The sequence below is a fragment of the Drosophila gunungcola genome, unplaced genomic scaffold, assembly GCF_025200985.1.
Source record: "Drosophila gunungcola strain Sukarami unplaced genomic scaffold, Dgunungcola_SK_2 000001F, whole genome shotgun sequence".
NCBI lineage: Eukaryota > Metazoa > Arthropoda > Insecta > Diptera > Drosophilidae > Drosophila > Drosophila gunungcola.
The window spans coordinates 3,143,253-3,163,135 of NW_026453197.1; the positions used below are offsets into that span (position 1 = coordinate 3,143,253).

Sequence of the window (19,883 nt, forward strand, 5' to 3'; positions counted from 1 at the left end):
AGTAATTACTTTGAGAGCGGTTCAAAATTAAAGCGAGTATTTCTTAAGCATCTTAAACCACATTTTTTGTGAGTTAACTCAGCTCTACATAAATATCAATAAATTCTCAAAGGCCCCAAAAAATAGCAATGTTTGACTTTCTCTATATGGCAAATGGGAGTTTGAGTAAGATAAGCCCGTTCGTGTTTGCTTATTCCCATTTCGTGTTGTGCGTACGTAACCCCCTTTAAGGCGACGTCCATGTGTGATGGGCTGGGTACTGGTACTGGCACTGGGACTAAAGAACTTCTCGCGTTAACAGTGACGCCTGGCATGCCCAGCACTTCTCCGTAGATAAGACCTTTAGGCAGGCACTTCAACTTCCACTGATACCGATAAACATAAAGCTATTCGACCGTCGCAGTCGCAGTCGCAGTCGAAGTCGGCGTCGCAGTCAACGTTACCGCGTCGAGCAAATTGGCAATTTAAATTGGCCGCGTTAAATTAGTCGAGTTATCAGCCTCCACGGCGGCAGGTGTGCGGAGTGTTTACGGTTACGGATCGGGCGGCATTACCTATATACCACCATACCCCCGTGCATCGAAAAAAAAACATTGGGTTGGCGAGCCAAGTGATTCAGCCCATGGAAATGGCCCTCGTGGAGCGGAAGTTGTTACGTGCGAAATTGTAAAATGACCCCATCGGAGTTTTTAGGAAGTGAAAATAACACGAATGTTCATCAATAGTCCCGATTAATTCGTGGTCATTTGGTTCAGTGGTTCAGTGCTGGCATGACCAATCTGCGTGTACTTCTCAAGTGGTTTGTTGAAAAGTGAAAAGCTACTTATAAAAATTGAGTTCTGTTGTTGGAAAAAAAAAGTGCTTTACCAAATATAATCCCTGTAAGAGCGAGTTGAAAAGTGCCCGAAACGGAAATATGCTTGAATTTTATTTCCATTCGACTTGACAAATGGAAAGTCAACAAATATATCAATCATCTTGAAGTTCTTGATATTGATATCTAATCAAAAGATATGGCTGACATATTCTTCGACAACTTCGTGGAAACATTTGAGTGCCCCAGTGAAAAATAACTTGTGCGTCAGTCCACGAAAAATAGTTCAAAATAAAGTTTAAACTTTAAAGGGTTATGGTCAGTTGTTCGCTGACATTAATTTCCCAATCGACTTGTAAAATTAAGTTAATATTTCCTTTGTCATAAAGTCTTATCGCAGCACCGAAAGTTTCGTTAGTCCAATAAACGAGCTTATGCTATAAACCAAATCAGAACCTGAAAACAATACAAAGAGCTGGGCCAAATCAAGCAATAACTTCATTATTAAATGCAAAGAAAAGGCAACGTTGAAGCCAGTGAAGAACAACAAATAAAGAAGCAGAGAAGTGTGCTGATAACTGCAAACGAAATGTCAATAAATTAATATAAATGAGTGACTCGTGACTGGCGGCTCGGGCGAATCACTCCGGCCTTTCTCTTGTCGTTATTGTTGATGTAGCTGTGGCCATTACTTTGGCCAATGTTGCCGCTCGTTCCGTTTTCCAAAGCAAATCAGGGCAGGGAAAACAGAATACAGAATACAAATGGCTGTGGAAACAAGCGGGCATTCGTTCTTAATTTCATCGGACGGCTGTTCGCCGTTATCGACAAATCGCATAAGGAAATACAATTCAATTGGTGGCTGATAAAACGGCGTTGTGTGTATGAGACTTTTGAGGCCAGGGAATTTGTTAATACTGCCAGCTACAGCCGTGATAATTCCCCCAGAATTGCCGCCAGGCACCCCCAGAATTGCGACCGTTCAAGGCATTTGCCTTAGAGCTTTTGGCCAAACAATGAAATCCCCCCGCATAAATAGAAAACAATTAGGCATTTGAGGCGATAAGCGCGAAATGATAAAAGCCAGCAAGCATACTGACTCATCGCAATGACCGAACAGAAACAAAACCCGAGAAATTGGTAGCAATTCGCTCTGAGCGGTAATTAAGGCGGCCAGTTGACGATGCGCATAATTTTTGAACTTTGAAACTTTTGTTCCACAAACAAATTTATCAGATGCAAAGCAAATGCTGCTCTCAGTTCTGGGACAGTTGATAAACCGATGTGGTCAAACACCGACTTTAGTGGGGACTGCCGCCGAAATCCTTTGTTTTTGATGGCAAACTGAAAGCTGATGGCTTGCACAATATCTCGTTTCCTTTTGAGTGCGTACTTCTAGTTTCTAACATTTTGTTATAGCTTTCCAGATACTGGATTAAGTGGCGCACTGAAAAACAAAACCGTATTTGACTTAGTTTGTGCTATCAATATTTAAGAAGATTTTAATGAAAAAAGAAAAAATGAGAAAATAAAAAATACAAAACAAAATTCAAAACCAATTAACGGAATTCGTTTAGTGTGTCAAAACTATGCTACTTGATGTTTCAAGAACATAGCTTTTTTTGTATAAATAAATCAATGTGATTAGATATTTTTGAAAAACTCAATTATCGACTAATAGCATCTAATCAATTTAAAAGCAATGAGTGTTTCTTGTACAAAGCAAACCGATTTGACGTCCGATCACAATTGAAGCATACATAATCCGCGACAATTGCAACCGAACACAACAAATTTATAGCCGCAATTAAATCCTTGACCATAAATCAGGCAATATGGCCGGGGTAATCAACGTGTTTAGCCCACACCCAGCAACCGCAGCAATCGAATTGAGATAAAACAGCGTGCCGCAACCACGACTAATAAAAGTGGAAGAGTGGACAAAGTCACAAACACCCATTGACGGATCCAGATACATTAGCTGAATCGACAACAAAATGGCCTGCTTTCCCAGGCTTTTCCACCACCGCAGCAAAAACAAATTCACCCCCGCCCAAGATGAGAACACCGATACGATACTCAACACACAAGATAGTCCCGTGGTGAGTTCCGCGTGCCACAGATCTCGCTTCGGCACTGCTCTTGTCTGATAAGTCCGCTGATAAGTTCATCAAGTGCTTAATTAAGTTAATCGGGCGGCGAGAAAAAAACATAAATAATGTGTGGCGAAACAGTAAACAGAATTAGCGTGGTTCGACTTAAAGATACCCATAAGTCAGTAATTATTTAACCAGAATAGCATTAGGAATTACATTTATTTAAAGTCCTAAAGTCAATGAATAAATTAATTAAATAATTCTTCAAAGGTTATAATGCATGTTTTTACCAGCCCAATTTTAGAGATTCTATATCTAATGATTTTCCTCCCATTTTTATGAACGGAAATGACTTTACTTTCCCGAAAATAGGGTATTGAATCACGTTGAAATGTGTTTGGAGCGAAACCTAGTTACCCTTATCACTAATTTATAGTCCATGACGTTCACTTTTAATGGGCTTATCTCAAAAATACAAAAAACTTGGGAAAAACACGAGTGCCGATGGCTGAATTTCCATTAAATTTTGTTTGGGAAAATACTTAATAAGCCATTTTTGGAAATTTTTTTGTAACCACAACTCTTGTCCAAAATAATATTGAATACGTTAGCAAAAACCGTAAAAAGTAAACAATATTTCCGGGAAACATAAATGATTAATGAAAGAATCCAAGTGGTATAAAATTGCATAAATACATTTGAATTGCCTTGGTTGGGACACATTGTCAAATTCGTCAGATAAACCCACTACTGTGCACTCCAATCTGCTCGGCACTTGACTTTCTGCAATCTTGCCGTTTCATCAATAACAAACATTCAAAGACGAGTTGGTATTAGGTATGCAAAAATATGATAAGCATGCATATAAATAGGTGTGGGAAGAAAGAGGAATCGTAAGAAAAACCATACTCCAGCTAGAGCTCATGCATAAATCTAAAACAAAATGTGTGAGTGGAGCAGCTTGCAGCCGGAGCTCCAAATGACGCATAAATATGCAGGATCCGTCGGATGCCGGGCTATCTATAGAAACATCTGTAGCTGTCTTTTGGTGGAGCACTGACATGGTTCATGGTTCTCGGCGCGGGGATGACAATGGACGTGATTGCACGCACAACTTACGCGTCACAGTCACTGTAATTCTAAATAACTGCGGAACGTTCAGGGCGAAAGCAGTTAGAAGGGCAAAGAAGCCCCGGGAAGGAATACGTGGGATGACGCAGACTAGAAATTCGGTACTGGGTACCTAAGGCTCTTTTTTTTTTTTTATTATTTTGGAAGTCAAGCCCTTTCCCCTTCAAAAGTTCGCCTTCGACTGCAGGCTGCGCGTCAGTCTTATCGCTGACTTTATCGGGCAAAAGCCAAACAGAATTCGCCGCTTCCGTGGGAAAACGGAAAACCTGTCAAAATGCCGTCGTTTAGGTCGATTAGCATATCAAAGCAGAGCCAACCAGGCGGCTCGCAAATTGACACGTGTTTATTTATGCCTGCACTAGGCCCCCAAACAGGTCTGAATATTTCATTAGACCCCACGCCAATTGAAAGATAAGATGCGAACGCTTTTCGCTCGAGTGAACTTACAGACATATGTGTAGTAAGTTAAAACATTTAAACAGGTGTATCGTGGACCTACCACAATTTCTACTTTGTATAACCCAAGCTTAAAGTGGACATGGTTATTTAGTCAGTTGGCCTTACTAAAAACGAGTAATATTATATTTAGAAAATTTTAAAATATGACTTATGTCAAGAACATGTCATAACTGTCTAAGCTATTTTTATAAAAAATTCTTGCGCAACAAGACAAGAGTGTATTTCTTAAATATTTTTACGACACATGACACCACCCATGTCAAACTTTTCAAAAGGCCAGTAAACAATTCTTACGGTTATGTAAATTCGATTGTTTTGCTTGAAGCTGGCTGCTCATCACCATTCTCATCCAATCAATCTGGAATACTTTACAGAAAATCCCTAGCTGAAGTGTCGAAAGGTCAAAAAAAAGGACACAAGGGTGCTACTTTTTTGGCTAGGTATTAAGCGTAAACTGAGACCTCTAAAGCTCAGTATTAAAAGGACAAAAAGCCAATGAAAATTAAAGTGACAGAAAAATGTTGATTGTAATCGTTAGCTTTACCTGAAACTGATTGAAAATCGAAATAAGTAAAATACAATTTTTCCTGATGCAAAGCAAAAAAAACTTGCGATCAAGCTTGCAATTTTATCAGGTACTTTAAAAGAAGTCTTGCCTCTTAAATAAACATTGGTTGAATACATTACTTTGCAATAATGTCAAACATCATGGAAAAGGTATAAAAGCTTAGACTATTAAAAAAAAAAAATGTGTTTCCCCAAAAACATTTAAATGATTTATTGTGACAGCACTGTAACTAGACAAGTAACAGCCAATATTTTAATTACATTATTTTTTTCAATGCTTTTGTACCTTTTTAGGTTTAGGCGAAGCTATAGTGTCTATATCGAGTTTAACCACGGAAATTAGTACAAGAAATCGTTTTCAAAGAGGTTATACTTTATTATTAAAAGCGAAATAAAGCTATAAGTCATGCAGAATAAATATTAATGATAAGTGGGCTATGAAAAAAGGCTTCTGTGGATGGTTTTGCAGCTTATATCTTGTGTTTGTATATTGGCAAATATTTAGTTATCTAAAGGGTGTGTACAGTTCTAAGAAGTATGACGAACTTTATATGTCAGTTGGCTTGAGGTCAAATGCATGCATTTCTTGTTAATAAATTTGTGTAAAGGTATTAATTTTTTTTATTTCAGCAAATTGGTTTGTACATCCGTCGCGAGGAGAAGCCCCTGTACTCGCCCATCGTGACTCCGAGTGCCAGTGAGGTGAGTACTTGCCAAAGCTCTTGCCCGCACAACTCCAGTCCGCCTGCTCCACCTGTTCGACTGTACGTTCGTGCTGCCTTTGTGGCACTCGACTAATATTTGCACACATGCTTGTTTCTTATGTTTCTTATACTTTCAAACGATTCGGCGGTGTACACAACAATATCGACACACAAAACACTTGTAAATATGCACACTCGACAACGCCTTCAATGTCCACCGAACACCGAACACCGAACCGCCGAAACTTTTGCACCGCTGTGTTTGTCTTGGTAAATGTTTGTTGGGTGTTGGGCTGATGCTTCAGGCCAAACTTCAACGGCTGAGACAGCAGTCGCCCGTCTCCGGCTCCCCCACTCCACTCCAGCCAGTGGCCGAAAATGGCAGTACAAACAACAATGGTGGCGCCCAGGCGCGCAAGTTCCTCTCCAACAAGGACAAACTGCAGGCGAGCAAACAGGACGAGCAGTGGGCCTCCTCCTCTGTCGGCGGCAGTGCAATTAATGTCGCACGCTTAGCTTCAAATTTGAAGCCAGTCAAAGAGCGACGGCCCACCGCCCTGCCCAGCGAGGTGCCCTGCATAGAGGTCGATGATGACAAGGATGCCAAGGATGCCAAGGATGCCAAGGATTCTGATGGCCAGTGGGAGGGGGAGCCGGGTGCCGATGTCCTCGATGGCGGCAAGTCAAAACTCAAAGTGAATGTGAATGGCATAATTGATGAGGGCGGTGCCGATGCCGATGCCGATGATGTCGCCACACCCTCGAGCACTGGTACCGCCACTACACCTGTGACGGAGAGTCCTGTAAAGTTTTTCATTGGTCACACGCAGGATCTAAGCGCACTGCAAACGGATGACACCTTGTCCTGGCAGAGCGGCGATGCCAACAACAACAGCAAGCTGACAAATGGTGTCCTGCCGCTGCCGCAGGAGAATGGTCACCACCAAAGACCGCTCCCAGCTCCGCCCCGCGCCAAGAGCTCCAGCAATGTGTCACTCAATTATCTGGCCAAGAGCCAGTCGGACAGCCACCGCCGCCGCCGAGTGTCCACGATGCCCGACATTAACATACCGCCGGCCCCGCCGATGCCCCCGGAGCTCCTGGTCCCCGGAACACCGCTCCACCTGCGCAAGAAGCGGAGCGTGGAGCGTCCGCAGGACCATCCGGATGCTTCGATCAGTCAAGTAAGTAATGAGGTGGCTGGCCAGATGACAGGCCCAAAACTCTGCGGCTTTTCCTCTGTGGCCTCTAATGGGCAGAACTCATTTTATTCTCTATCTACCAGGTGGGTTAGATGGCAACAAAGAGTTAGTTCACTTGTCTAGGACCAGATAGAAGCAGCGGTACTCACAAACTTTTAGTAGACCGTATATCTTCAATAATGCCTACTTACTAATCTTATCAGAAACACAAAATATGCGTTCATTTTCAATAAAGTGGGTTTCAACGCTTTAAAGACACTTTAAAACCGACACGAGCTCAAACAACAGTTTTAACAAATAATAATAATTTGTAATAATTTTAGGAACCAAAACTTTAGTTTTAATTCTATTCTGTTTATTTTGAGACAATATAAGTGCCCTACTTAGTTCACTATTATTTATATTTCTTTTTGCCAAAAAGTTATAACTAAAATTTGTTTTCATAATACTAATTTAACCAAATATTGAGGATCAAAAAAAAGAAAATTAGCTTCAGAATTAAAAAATAAACTGAGTAAATTGTCGATTTAATTTTGTAAAATGATGGTAAAATATATAATATAATCAACTTACTAGATCTCATCATATTAAATAAGGATCTTATCTTTACCGTTATTTTTGTAAAAAGGAATCCTAAAGCTTGTAAATTTGTCATGTTTTGTTGACCAATATATTTTTTAATGTATTTTTATTTTCTACAAAAAAATTAAAAAATATACAAAATGTAAGAAAATTACTTATCCGCAATGTTGGTCGTGGTTTCATCCATGAGAGCCCTATAATATTTTCTAATAGTGCCATAATTCCAATACGAAAAGTTATTTACATTTTTGCCCCTTTTTCTATAATTATAAGACCAAATGTCACAAAACTATCAACTCTGTAGTATCTTCCTTGGCCATGCTAAAACTAAATAACTGGGTTTGCATATATGTATATTAAAATACCTAGAAACTCCACATTTGTGTGTCGGAAAGCCACACTCCATTTACTATTTGAAGTAACTTTTATGTGGGAGTCAACGTACAACTTTGCCAACCTTTTATTGCCCAAAGGCATGGCAAATGGGGAAGCTGAAACATGAAACAGCTGCTTGCAATTGAACCGTGCGCCCAACACACTTGTAAAAACAAGTTAAATGTTAATTGTTCGCCAACAGACACGAACCAAAAGTTTTCCCCCATCAAAAAATGTTTTTTTCGTATCTACTCCATTGGCAGTCTGTGGCTAATAGGTCCTTGAACAATTTTCGCAATGGAATCTGTTGCTGATACAGCCAAATGCGATTCTTACGGTTGAGTTTTCCTTGATGTTGTGAAAGAAAATGTGGTCTGCAGTGTTCGTTTTCAGGTACACCATATTGTTTCCAGTTTTCCAAGCCAAAGTAACCAATGTTAATTATGGCTTTTTTGTATGTGTTTCTGAAGGCTTATGTTTAGATAAATGCCTAGCTTTAACCATTTTTGTCCCTTTGTCTTAAGTAGTTTGAAGCCATTACAAACGTATTTAAACGAAAAAAAAAAATCTGGGCTCTTATCAGCCATACTAAACGTACCAATTCCCTTATTTTTGGGCAATTTTCCTTGGAAACTACTAGGATCAAACAGTAAGGACGAAGGAAAGTGGCAATGACAATGCCTCGACACCAAAAACCCATCGCGTTGAAGGTGGCCTCATCTACGTCCGACCCAATTTTCCCATTCAAGGCGACATTGAAATCGAATTTATTGCAAAGGACGAAGCGTAAGTGAAACGGGCATGCTGAATTCGAGAAATACAAACAATCCGTGCTTATTACCCAATGAATCCGCCTCGCAGCACACGCAATCTCATACGGACGGCCATCGAGCGCAACGATTTCCTCAATAATCTAATGGACAAGGAGCGCAAGGAGATGGTTATCAATGCAATGGCGCCGGCCAGCTACCAGAAGCACAGCCTCATCATCCACGAGCACGAGGAGGGCTCCGAGATATACGTGTCCGCCGAGGGGCAGTACGATGTGATCCGGGCGGGCCAGTTGGTGGCCAACTTTGGACCGGCCACCGTGTTCGGCGAGCTGGCCATCCTCTACAACGCTCCGCGACAGGCGACCATACGAGGTAAATTCACGGGGCTGCGAAGAGAATAACTCAGTGAATAACTCAACCGGTGGTGTTTGTTTTTTTTTTTTTTTTTTTTTTTTGTAGCTGCCAGCGATGCACGTGTTTGGAAAATCGCACGAGAAACATTCAGGGCCATCATGCAAATCTCTGGCTCCCGGGAGCGCGAGGAAAACCTTCAGTTCCTGCGGTCGGCTCCCTTTCTGCAGGAACTCGACCAGAGTTTGCTGCACAAAGTCGTAGATCTCCTGCAAAGGGTAATTCATCAGCCGGCTTATCGATGCCTTAACTTATTCCAGAATTATTTCGATTGTATTCCAGAAATTTTACGAGACCGACAGCTGCATTGTGCGCGAGGGCGAAGTGGGCAACGAGTTCTACATCATTCGGTGCGGTACCGTGACCATCAGGAAGCGGGATAAGCAGCAGCAGGAGCAGGTTGTGGCCAAGCGGAAGCGGGGCGACTACTTCGGGGAGCAGGCCCTGCTGAATGCAGATGTCCGGCAGGCCAGCGTGTATGCCGATGCTCCGGGGACCGAAGTGCTCATGCTGGACAGAGAGTGAGTGACAAATAAGATTCTTTCGCAAGCCAAATCAATATTGAATTTACTTAAGCCCGAGAGAATTATTCCGTTTTAATTCGAAGGTTGAATTGTAATATATTTATTTAAAATCAGTATTGAATTTACTTAAGTCAAAGAGAAAAATAGGAAGTGGAAGTAATATACTCTTCCAGTATAAAATTTGTATTATAATATATTTATTCCTCCTGTTTATAATTATTATATTATATTCTACCAAATTGCTTTTGAATGAACAGGGTTGAAGCGATTTTTAATTTCTATATTACTGTTAGGACATTAATAAATACAATAAAATGAATTGAGTTTTATATAAATTGACCGATCATTTGTATGATAGATTTATGACATAAAAAGGCGAAAATTACGTTTTTTAAATTAATTTCAAGATTATTCGTGTCTCATCTTGGCGATTTTGATATTATTGCTAAAGATTCATTCATATCATTCATTCATATGATCAAGAAAATGCCAACTTCACACAATTTAGAACTGAACACTTGCGTGTAAGATTTACTATTGTCTTTTATATTTACAGCTAAATCTATAAAGTTTTTTGAATACAACATAAAAATAAACAAAGATAAATTTTTATTCTCAATTTAATTTTTGCTATTATTCATTGTTTTTTATTTTTGTTGCTGTAATATTTTCAAGTTTGAATTTTAACATATGATTTTAAAATAATGCTTTTGTACACATACTTGATAGCAAAATGTAAATCTGCAGGAAAGATAAATTGCAAAACGTTGTAATTTCAAACTAAGCCCATGCAAATATTGACTTGTTTTTAGAAACTAAAAAACAAATTTAAACAGTATTCAAAAATTAAACAATCAAAACTTGAAAGTAAAGTGTTTTAGGCGCGCAAACATCTTGTTGATTGGCCACTTATTGTTCCCTTTTAAAAGTACTTAAATAAACTTGTTGTTGTACAATAAACCATTTGATTATATTTTCCTCTACTCAGAGCCTTTATAAGCTACTTGGGAACTATCAAACAACTGCGCGAAAAGCCCAACAGTCAGCGCGGCGATACGGGCGGTCGGTCCAGTAGCAAATGCCTGGAATTCGACAACGAGTACTCCCAAGTGGCCATCTCGGAACTGAAGAAGATTGCCACTCTGGGCTGCGGAGCCTTTGGACGCGTGGACCTGGTGGCCCTGGGCCAACAGGCTCTGGCCCTGAAGATCATCAAGAAAATCGAGGTGGTCAAACAAGATCAGATAGAGCACGTTTACAACGAGAAGAACGTGATGATTAAGTGCCGCCACTCGCCCTTCATAGTCCAGTAAGTCATGTCGTAACTCAAGCACTTAACTCCGCCGAGCTTAAATACCATTTCATTTCAGACTCTACCGCACGTACCGCAATGACAAATACGTTTACTTCCTAATGGAGGCTTGCATGGGCGGTGATGTATGGACGGTGATGTCAAAGCGTCAGTACTTCGATGAGAAGACCGCCAAATTTATTGCGGGCTGTGTTGTCGAAGCCTTCGATTACCTGCACTCGCACAACTTCATCTACAGAGACTTGAAACCGGAGAACCTAATGCTGGGCACGGATGGCTACTGCAAACTGGTATTATTAATATAGATAACCCTCGGCCAACAAATTTTTAGAGATTTTAAATTACTTCTAAATAAGGTACACTTTAAGCAAGAAAGGAAGAACAAAACAAGCAAAAGCCGAAGCTTATATACCGTAGCAGCTATGTTTAACAAAACTGCAATGTTCTATACACTCAGAAAAAAAGACCTAAATTACTATTTTAATTACATGAGAGGCTTATTTTTAAGGCCAAGTTTTTTTTTTGTTATATATATATATTTGTAAACAAATTAATAAGTGATTTAAAGCATCTAGAGATTTGTATGCAACTCTTTATAGTCAGTGTAATCTAAATTCTTATATCTTGACCTTTCAGGTTGACTTTGGATTCGCCAAATTCGTGCGACACAATGAGAAGACGAACACATTTGCCGGCACCCCAGAGTATGTGGCCCCGGAGATTATCCTGGATCGAGGACACGATCGTGCCGTCGACTACTGGGCGCTGGGCATTCTCGTATATGAACTACTGGTTGGCAAGACGCCCTTCAGGGGCGTGAATCAGATTAAGATCTACCAGCAAATCCTCAGCGGCATCGATGTCATCCACATGCCGTCGCGCATCCCCAAGTCCGCCCAGCACTTGGTGCGGCATCTCTGCAAGCAGCTTCCGGCGGAGAGGCTGGGATATCAGCGGAAGGGAATCGCGGATATCAAGCGGCACAGCTGGTTCGAAAGTCTGGACTGGCAGCGACTGAAGCTCAAGCAATTACCGTCCCCCATCAAGAGACCTCTGAAGAGCTGGACAGACCTGCAGTACTTTGGACCCTCGGGTGTGGAAAACGACTATGAGCCACCGGAGGAGTTGAGCGGTTGGGATAAAGACTTTTAAAACTGCGCAGTTGAGAGCCAGGTAGCTAATAAGATGCTGTAACTACATAGCAGCTAAAAAAAATTAACAACCTCGTACCAGCTTCGAAAAATCTTGATTTAGTTCATACCCATAAGTTGTTAAATAGGTATAAAATACATTTAAGTAGACTAAACTAAACATGAACAATTATATCAAACAGCCCTCTTAATAGAAACGTAAAGTCTAGTTCTACGACAATTTCAGCATTTCTTTTGATGCAACCCACTAGCAACTCGCTTCGAATGTCAATAAGACTGCTGTGGCAGCTGTGTCCGAATGTTTACTTTTTTATTTGTAATCGCGGTATCAATTAGAACCGCAAACTGGTTTTCTTTTACTTTTACCGACACACACCACAGGTAAGCAAACAAATTCGATTTAGCTTTTCACTCACTTCACTCTTTGCTTGCCAAATGCAGTTCCACAAAGTTGAGAAATATAAGACTACTTTGTCTTTAACAGGTGCAACAGAGTTGTACAGTCCGTTTGGTTAGAAACCATAACTTATTGTGACGTGCGTGGCTTGTTTTGTTACATAACATCTATTATCATCGCCATCAATATCAATGAAGTTCGCTTCCCTTGTGTTGTACGTTTGGGATACATCATCATTTGTGTGGGAATTTCATCAGGCAGAACGGCTTTATTGTTTTCCACATAACTACCAGCTGCCTTGAGACACACGTTCAAACCGACTTCCTAAGAATTAATTCTAAGCAATTCCTTAAGGTGGTACTTAAAGCAAAGAAGTATATAATTAAATAGCTAGTCACTAGGTATATTATTAAGAGGTGAACCGTATAGACCATGCTCAATTATTCGAACTCAAGCTATTCCTTGAAGTCCAATCAATTGAAATTCAGTTCAGTAGGTAGGACGGGAAAAAAACCCTCAATTTAATTTGAGCTGCGCATAGGGAAAGTTGAAATAAGCTAAGCAGCAACATGGTTAATCAATAATTTAGTACCAAAGAACGAAAGTTTGGATCCATTGAAAGGTTCGTAGATATTCGCACTCATTTAACAATTTTACGGTTCGTTTACGAACCTTTAGAGGGATTGGCTGCGGCAAGAAAAGAGTTTTCTCTTTGATTCCCGGGAATTCAGTATTTTCCGCATTTTTTGCGGCCCAAAGTTTGTGGGGAAATAAAAAGGCATTTGCATGGCTTTCTTAGTTAACCTTTTTCACCAGTCAGCAGTCACCAGTCAGCAGTCAGCAGTCACCAGTCAGCACCGCCATCATTTCGCTGGGTAAACTAAGCGGCAGCGGTTTCCCCTTTCCCCCGATTTTCACCCGATTTTCCTCCGAGTTGCCGGTTGAGCGCGCACAGTTTCCCAACGGAAATGATGACATTTCGTCCAACTTTGTCGCCGCGGTGTGCAGTCGCATAGAAATGTTGGAGGTGTCTAAGAAATGGCACATACCGGGCTATATACTGGGGACAGTTGCGAAATGAAAATTTTCACTTTGCCAGCCGGTAGCGGAAATTGTTGAAATGTTCCCCAGTTCCTGGCTTGCTGGCTGCCTCGAAATTGAAATTGTGGCCAAATGCTTTCGCCATCGCCATCGCCATTGCCATCGCTTATATTGATTTCCCCCCACATACACTTATTTTATTCCATTTCGCTCCGTTTTGCTTTGCGGCTTTCGTCGGAAGGAAGGTAGCAAAATGTTATTATCAATTATCATTTATTATTGCGAGGCATTTTTTCGCTTGGTCGATTATGTTTTCCTTTTCTTTGTGCCATTTCCTTGAGACTTTTTCTGTTTATTTATTTTAAGAGTCGTAACCCTCTGATCGATGGCCTTTGCGTGGGATATCGGCTACTGGTGGCATATTGTACGAATCCGCTGATTGTGGATTGAATTGTCTAATGATTTCAGCCGCCGAAAAGTATGTGAATGTAAATCGGTTTTAAATAAGCATAAGGACAACTCGAATTGGATTCAGAATTCCATTGTTCTCTCACATTCAATTTTATTGCATTGTTTATGCATGGAAATTCCAAGAAACTTTAACCATTCAAGCAAATTACAGAACTCGTTGCTACGCAAAATAAATAAACATACGACATGGATTGTTTGTATTCTTTAGTGTTGTTTCATCAACTTTGTAAATTTAAGTTTGTGTATATAAGAGCCAGTCAAAATAGGGTTTTTCTTTTCCAAATTTTAAACCCTCAAATAGGGAAAACAAAAAAAAAACACGGGTCTGAGAATCTAATATATGCATGGCAATACAAGTCGACAGCTGCTGAACAAATTTATATTGCTCATACATAACCGTATTTATGAAAGTCTTTTAAAGGCGGTCGCTGTCCATAGAAATGCAAATTGTCCGGCAGCCTTTTCAATGCAGGGCCTTAAACAAAAATTAGACCCTAATCAATGTAACAATTGTTTACTCTATACACAGCATCTGGCAAAAGGGACTGTCTTGTGTCTGGCTGCAGGCAAAGAATATTTTTTCTTGAGCCATTTACCATTTTAAGATTGTAAGTTTTGTTTGCACAACTCAAAAAGGGGAAAGCCAAAGAGCTGACAAATTTAATCAAATCGGATTTAGCTAATACTTATCATAGAACACAGTAGAAAAGCTTTTCGAGAGCAACACACACTTTAAATAATTGGTACTGGGTACTATGAGTTAGACTCACTTTTAAAACGACACTCAACATTATGTCAATCCTTTGAAAGAACAAAACAAATCAGCACTACCATTTTCCATATAAAGCATTCATTCCCCAAATGAAGCGACTCGTTGGCCATTTTCCGTTCACAAGCATTGGACAAACAGTCGCACTTACTAGTGATCACCCTGGGTGCAATTAGGATTTGAGTGTTCAATAACGATTTACACAAAGGCTGGCCCACAGGCCAACATGGACTCCCAGGAAACTGGGCGGTCTGTGAAACGTGCGACCCTGGCAAATAAGCTTTCGAATGTTACCATTCGCATACGAACAGTGCCAAAGTTGGCCAGCACGTATGGATTTGGCAACAAGAGCAGCAATTATAAGGGGCAGGGGCAGAGAGAGTCGGCCACAATTCGGCCACTCGAACTAAACTCCCACTACCACTGCCACTTCCTCTTGCCAATCCAATCTAATCAGCTTCGGTCGAAAAGAATCTGTTTACAATATTGACAATTTTGTTTTGGGTGCCAGACCTAAAACTAGAGGTTGAATCAAAAAGTTTCTTTTTATGCTGGGTAAAAAGTTGAATTTGCATATTTTTTGTGAGGCACTTGTCCTTTTTTGTGATGCTTCTTGCTGTTGGCCAATTTGTGGCCGAAGTGAAGCCGCTTGCTGAGTTAGAGGGCCAAGGCTCTGCCACATAAACACTTCTGTGCCGAATGCTATGAATAAGTAATGAGCTTTGTCTTCCATCGCCGGCGAAGTGATGGTCCTGCCGTTGCATACTTTTGGGGCAATAGGCTCATGCAATATTCGTGTGCCATTTAAGCTGCTTTCGTGCATTACGTAGGGGACTGGCTTATATATATACATCCTGGACTCGAATTCCACATAGACTGCACTTCACAGACTATTAAATACCAATAAATCGCCAAACATTTGCATTGACAAAAAGCTTTCATAAAAATCCTAGGAAATATCTATGCAAACACAAACATATGCTTACATTTGTTCAAGCCAAAATCACATTACCACGTGCTCTTGCTGGAATCAAATTATGTTATTTCCCTGAGCAGCCGAAAGTATGCAAATATTTGCCAAGCCCAAACATTTGATGCGACTTTGCCACTCGACGACATACGGAATATAGAGGCAAAGCTACAGCCACAATGAGGTAGCCAGGCAAAAAGGTCGTTAGATTGTTAACAAGTTCATAAAAAGACGCTGGCAAACGGCACCCAAACACACACACACACACACAATTATAGGTGACAGGGGGTGAGGGGTGGGGGAAGGACGAGGAGCCCGGCAAGGACTGCCTAAATACTATACGACGCGTCTCGTTGCGTATTTGCAGAGCACTTTTTCCGTTTCTGCTACTGCTGCTTTTGACTCTCAACAAGCAGCAGCAACAAAAGTGCAAACAAATGCACACTCAGAAAAAAAGCATGGGGAAATTAAACAAAAACGAAAATAAGCGGAGGTTTTGTTAACCACTCAATGGACCCCTTTTAAATTCTTACTATTTTTATTGCATTTTAGGTCGAGCAAGACTGTAATCCCCCGTTTAACTTAAAAGTTTGTTCCCTACTTCGAGTGCACAAGTGGTAGAATATAAATAAAAATTTAAAACCAGAAATTAAGAAAACAAACGTTTTATTATCAGTTCTGAAAAGACATATTAAAACCTATGTTTGTGTAAAGAAATCACTAGGGGGCTAAAACTAAGTAAATATGCGTGTAAGAGTATGCAACAATATATGTTTAATAAAAAAGTCAGTTAGCAAGTCAGTGAGACGTTAAATAAGTTTTTTATTGCATACTTTTGGACAGTTTTTAAAGTAATTTAAAACCGCAAGTGATTTCTAAGGCACCCCTCCAAAAAAATGTGCAATAGAGGAAATATTTTAAATATTTTTTGGTTACTAGTTAAAAGTTTTGGCCCCAATTAAAGCACTTTTTAAGAAAAATATTTTATTTTTTCCAGTTTAGAGCTGTGAACTGGTTGGAGGAGAGATGGGGTCAGGGCGACTATGAATATAAGCATGGGTGAGCTAAACCAAACTGAGCACGAAGAGCTCCTGCGGTTGTTTGCATTAGGCAATTGATGTTTATTATTTCTGGGGGCGGTTGGTTGGAGGATCGACGCCGGCGACAAAAGCCGCTGTCCCCGTTTTCGAGCACTGTTTGCCATCGCCATCGTCATCGCCATTCCACTGCAGCATAAAGTTTCAGACTTCGCGAGCAACAGTTAAAGTTGCAATTTGCATTGGCTTAAAGCAAATTAAAGCGTAATGCATGCAGCATGCATTTGCATTTGCATTTGCATTTGCATTTGCATTTGGATTTGCATTTGCATTTGCGTTTTGAGTACTAGCCTTATTGAACAAAAACAGCTGGCGGGCAGCAATTATGCCCAATTGAAAGCCGCAATGAAAATCAGTTTAAATTTACTGCCACCTCGGCGGCAAACCATTGGATTCCAGTGGTGAGACCGAAATATGGTTGTGCAAATTAATTAAATTCGATTAAATATGGCATTATTAATTATTTCTTTTTTTGCAGCTACGACTTTTTCAATTTGAATAAGTTTTTGTTTTTATTAGCTTTCGGATTATGATTAATTTATCAATACAAATTTCTAATTAAAGATCCATTGTTCACGTTTGCATAAAACGTTTTTTACATATGTCCACGTATTTACTTATGCGCATATAAAATGTTTTTTCAAAGCTTGCTGATTTATGTTTTTTTAATAGTTTTTTAGAACGACAAAGGCATTAAGCGACTAACCGCTTTGCAATCCCTTTTAAAATGCCAGAAAGTGCCAGCAAATTGAATATTTAATCAACTCTTGAATCCTTAGACTGCTAGCCATCATCTACACTTTTAAGGTCGAAGATGCGGGCGCAATTGAAAAGGATAAAGTTGTAATTAAATAGAAAATATTTATTCAATATTTATGGAAAAGAGAAACATTAAGAACCAAACATTTAATTATTTAGTGAAAAGTAGCGGGACGCACAAGTGTTAATAATTGAAACACTCTGGCCAAGGCACAAAAGTTTCGAAGAAGAACTTGAAAAACAAATAGGCGGAAAACTTTCTCCGGTGGCCAATTAATAATAGATCGCGAGCCAAAAAGGGGGACTGGAAATCCACGTCTTGGAACTAATGATGCGCCCCATTTAAGAACCAAAAAGCAAACGGCAGGTCGACCACGTGTAACAACAAATTACCGCCACAAAGGCGAACAACTTGCTAGATAGCCATCGACCCACCCGGAAGGTGAAAGGTGGCCAGAGCGAAGGTAAACGCTTTCACGAAACTTGGCCAAAAGGGTATTCGGTGGACTTTGCGCTTGATTAAGCGTCAAAAACACCCTTTTTGCCACCCCATCGGCCCTAAGCAATTGTGGGGTACTGATTGATAAGGTAAATTGGTGTTGGGATTGTTTTATGCCTTCTTCAGCCCGGGAAAGTTTTGTTAGCCAGGCTTCGCTAATATAAACTCTGCGATTTTTAATTAAAGGTACCGTCATTTTGTATCTTTGCGATGGGTATTTGTTTATCGCAAAAAAAGAAGAAAACTTTATTCATATTTGAGTTTCAGTAATGTTTTCCTGTTTTTAAAACAATCTGGCTGGAACCACTCCTCGCAGAGGCATAAAATACACACATATCGGGGGTATAATAAAGTTAATTTCAACAAGCTCTTTACATTGTAGGCAAATGTGTATAAAAACGCTTCCTGGCGCCTGCCTTGCGGCGTAATTAAATTTTCTAATTGAGTTACCACTGACATGGAGCGCGGTGAAATTCTGACGCCGCCCACACAACCAGAGGGGCAAATATAAGATTGCCTTTTGCAATTTGAAAGCTACATTTCGCTCCTTCGGCCTGGCAATCTGGCGGTGCCGTTTTCTGGTCGAGACTTTTACAATTCGCTGACTTTCCTAATAAATTATTGTATGCCCGTCAAACTTTGGGCTCATAAAAAGCAGTAGGCAATGCTTTATGTTGGCTATGCGTATTTTGTTTGTGCCTTCTGATTTATACGCAATGCACGAAAAGTGGTCCAAGTCATTATTTATGCCTCATCTACACAGAAACCAGAATGCCGCGATTACAAAAAACGCTCTGTGCATTTAGATAATTGGCGATTTTATTAACTTAGAGAAAAATGTGACGGCACATGCCATTTAAAGTAATGAATAACTATCCAACAAAATATAAATTACTTTCATCTCCTATGTAGACTCTACTTGTGAAACCATTTATGAATAAATTTATGTCATGAATTCAACCCTTAAATTTCAGTTATGTGTCGAGTCTTGTTCACTGCAAGTTGCAGCACGCATCTATGGAATGGCTTGAAAGTATACTTAATTGCACCTACTTTTATATTTCTTGGGAAATTATTATTATTAAAGAGCTGTAACTATAACACTAAGCTTGCAGTTCATAAATAAATTGTAATAAATAAATAAATATATTTTTTAAATTTATCAATAGAAAAGTAAAAGAACTGGAAAAGGAAAAGGAGCCATGCAAAACCCTCTATATTTTGTGAAGTAAAAATGTTTTAACTGTTAAATCGCAGTCTGTGGTCATTTGTTATGATTGTTAAAAAATGAAATTGTTAATTAATTTGTACAATATTTAGTAAAACCAGACAGACAAGATTAAAATTTTTACAGTTACAAGGGATTGCATTAAGCAATAATGTCGCTAAGCCCGCAGAGTGTGCACATGATTTATAATTATTAGAATTCGTTAACACACTATTACCCGTTTAATTTTACCAACTAATAGGAGGCAACGATGATTAGATGACTAATTTTGCCGCTAAAAGCCTGCCTTTCGCATGAAGGAGCTCCTTTGGCGCACAAAACCCCATAGTTACTTTATTGAGTGTTTATTAAAATTTATGGCTCGTTTGGCTTCGGTATACCGAAGTTGAGTACTTTATACGTTCAGTAATATGGTGAATTTATGGCTTTGCTTAATGGCTAATGTTAGCACTGCAATTGGATTAAATTGTGTGGCCTTGGGCTCGGCAAGGATTGCTTGTCTATTTGGTAACCAATCAACTCGATAAGTATGCTTGGTCGCATTTGCTTAA

At 39.9% G+C, this 19,883-nt stretch overlaps 2 protein-coding genes across 13 annotated transcripts in view; one reads left to right on the top strand and one right to left on the bottom strand.

Annotated features, from left to right (window-relative positions):
* Positions 1 to 19,883, bottom strand: part of LOC128262680 (uncharacterized) — a 118,988-nt gene that overhangs the window by 88,472 nt on the left and 10,633 nt on the right. The window lies entirely within an intron of this gene.
* On the top strand, positions 502 to 12,278 carry LOC128262681 (cGMP-dependent protein kinase 1). 6 transcript variants are annotated; one of them, XM_052997087.1, is made up of 11 exons: positions 502 to 799; positions 2,234 to 2,916; positions 5,698 to 5,769; positions 6,077 to 6,955; positions 8,571 to 8,716; positions 8,792 to 9,075; positions 9,163 to 9,332; positions 9,397 to 9,635; positions 10,627 to 10,947; positions 11,009 to 11,240; positions 11,587 to 12,278. In XM_052997087.1, the coding sequence occupies exons 2-11, from the start codon at positions 2,812 to 2,814 to the stop codon at positions 12,100 to 12,102; spliced, it is 2,964 nt and encodes a 987-aa protein (XP_052853047.1). In that variant the 5' UTR covers positions 502 to 799; positions 2,234 to 2,811; the 3' UTR covers positions 12,103 to 12,278. The 6 variants fall into 6 exon arrangements, with proteins under 6 accessions (XP_052853047.1, XP_052853049.1, XP_052853051.1 ...); XM_052997089.1 differs by having other exon boundaries at positions 2,496 to 2,916; XM_052997091.1 differs by having other exon boundaries at positions 2,515 to 2,916.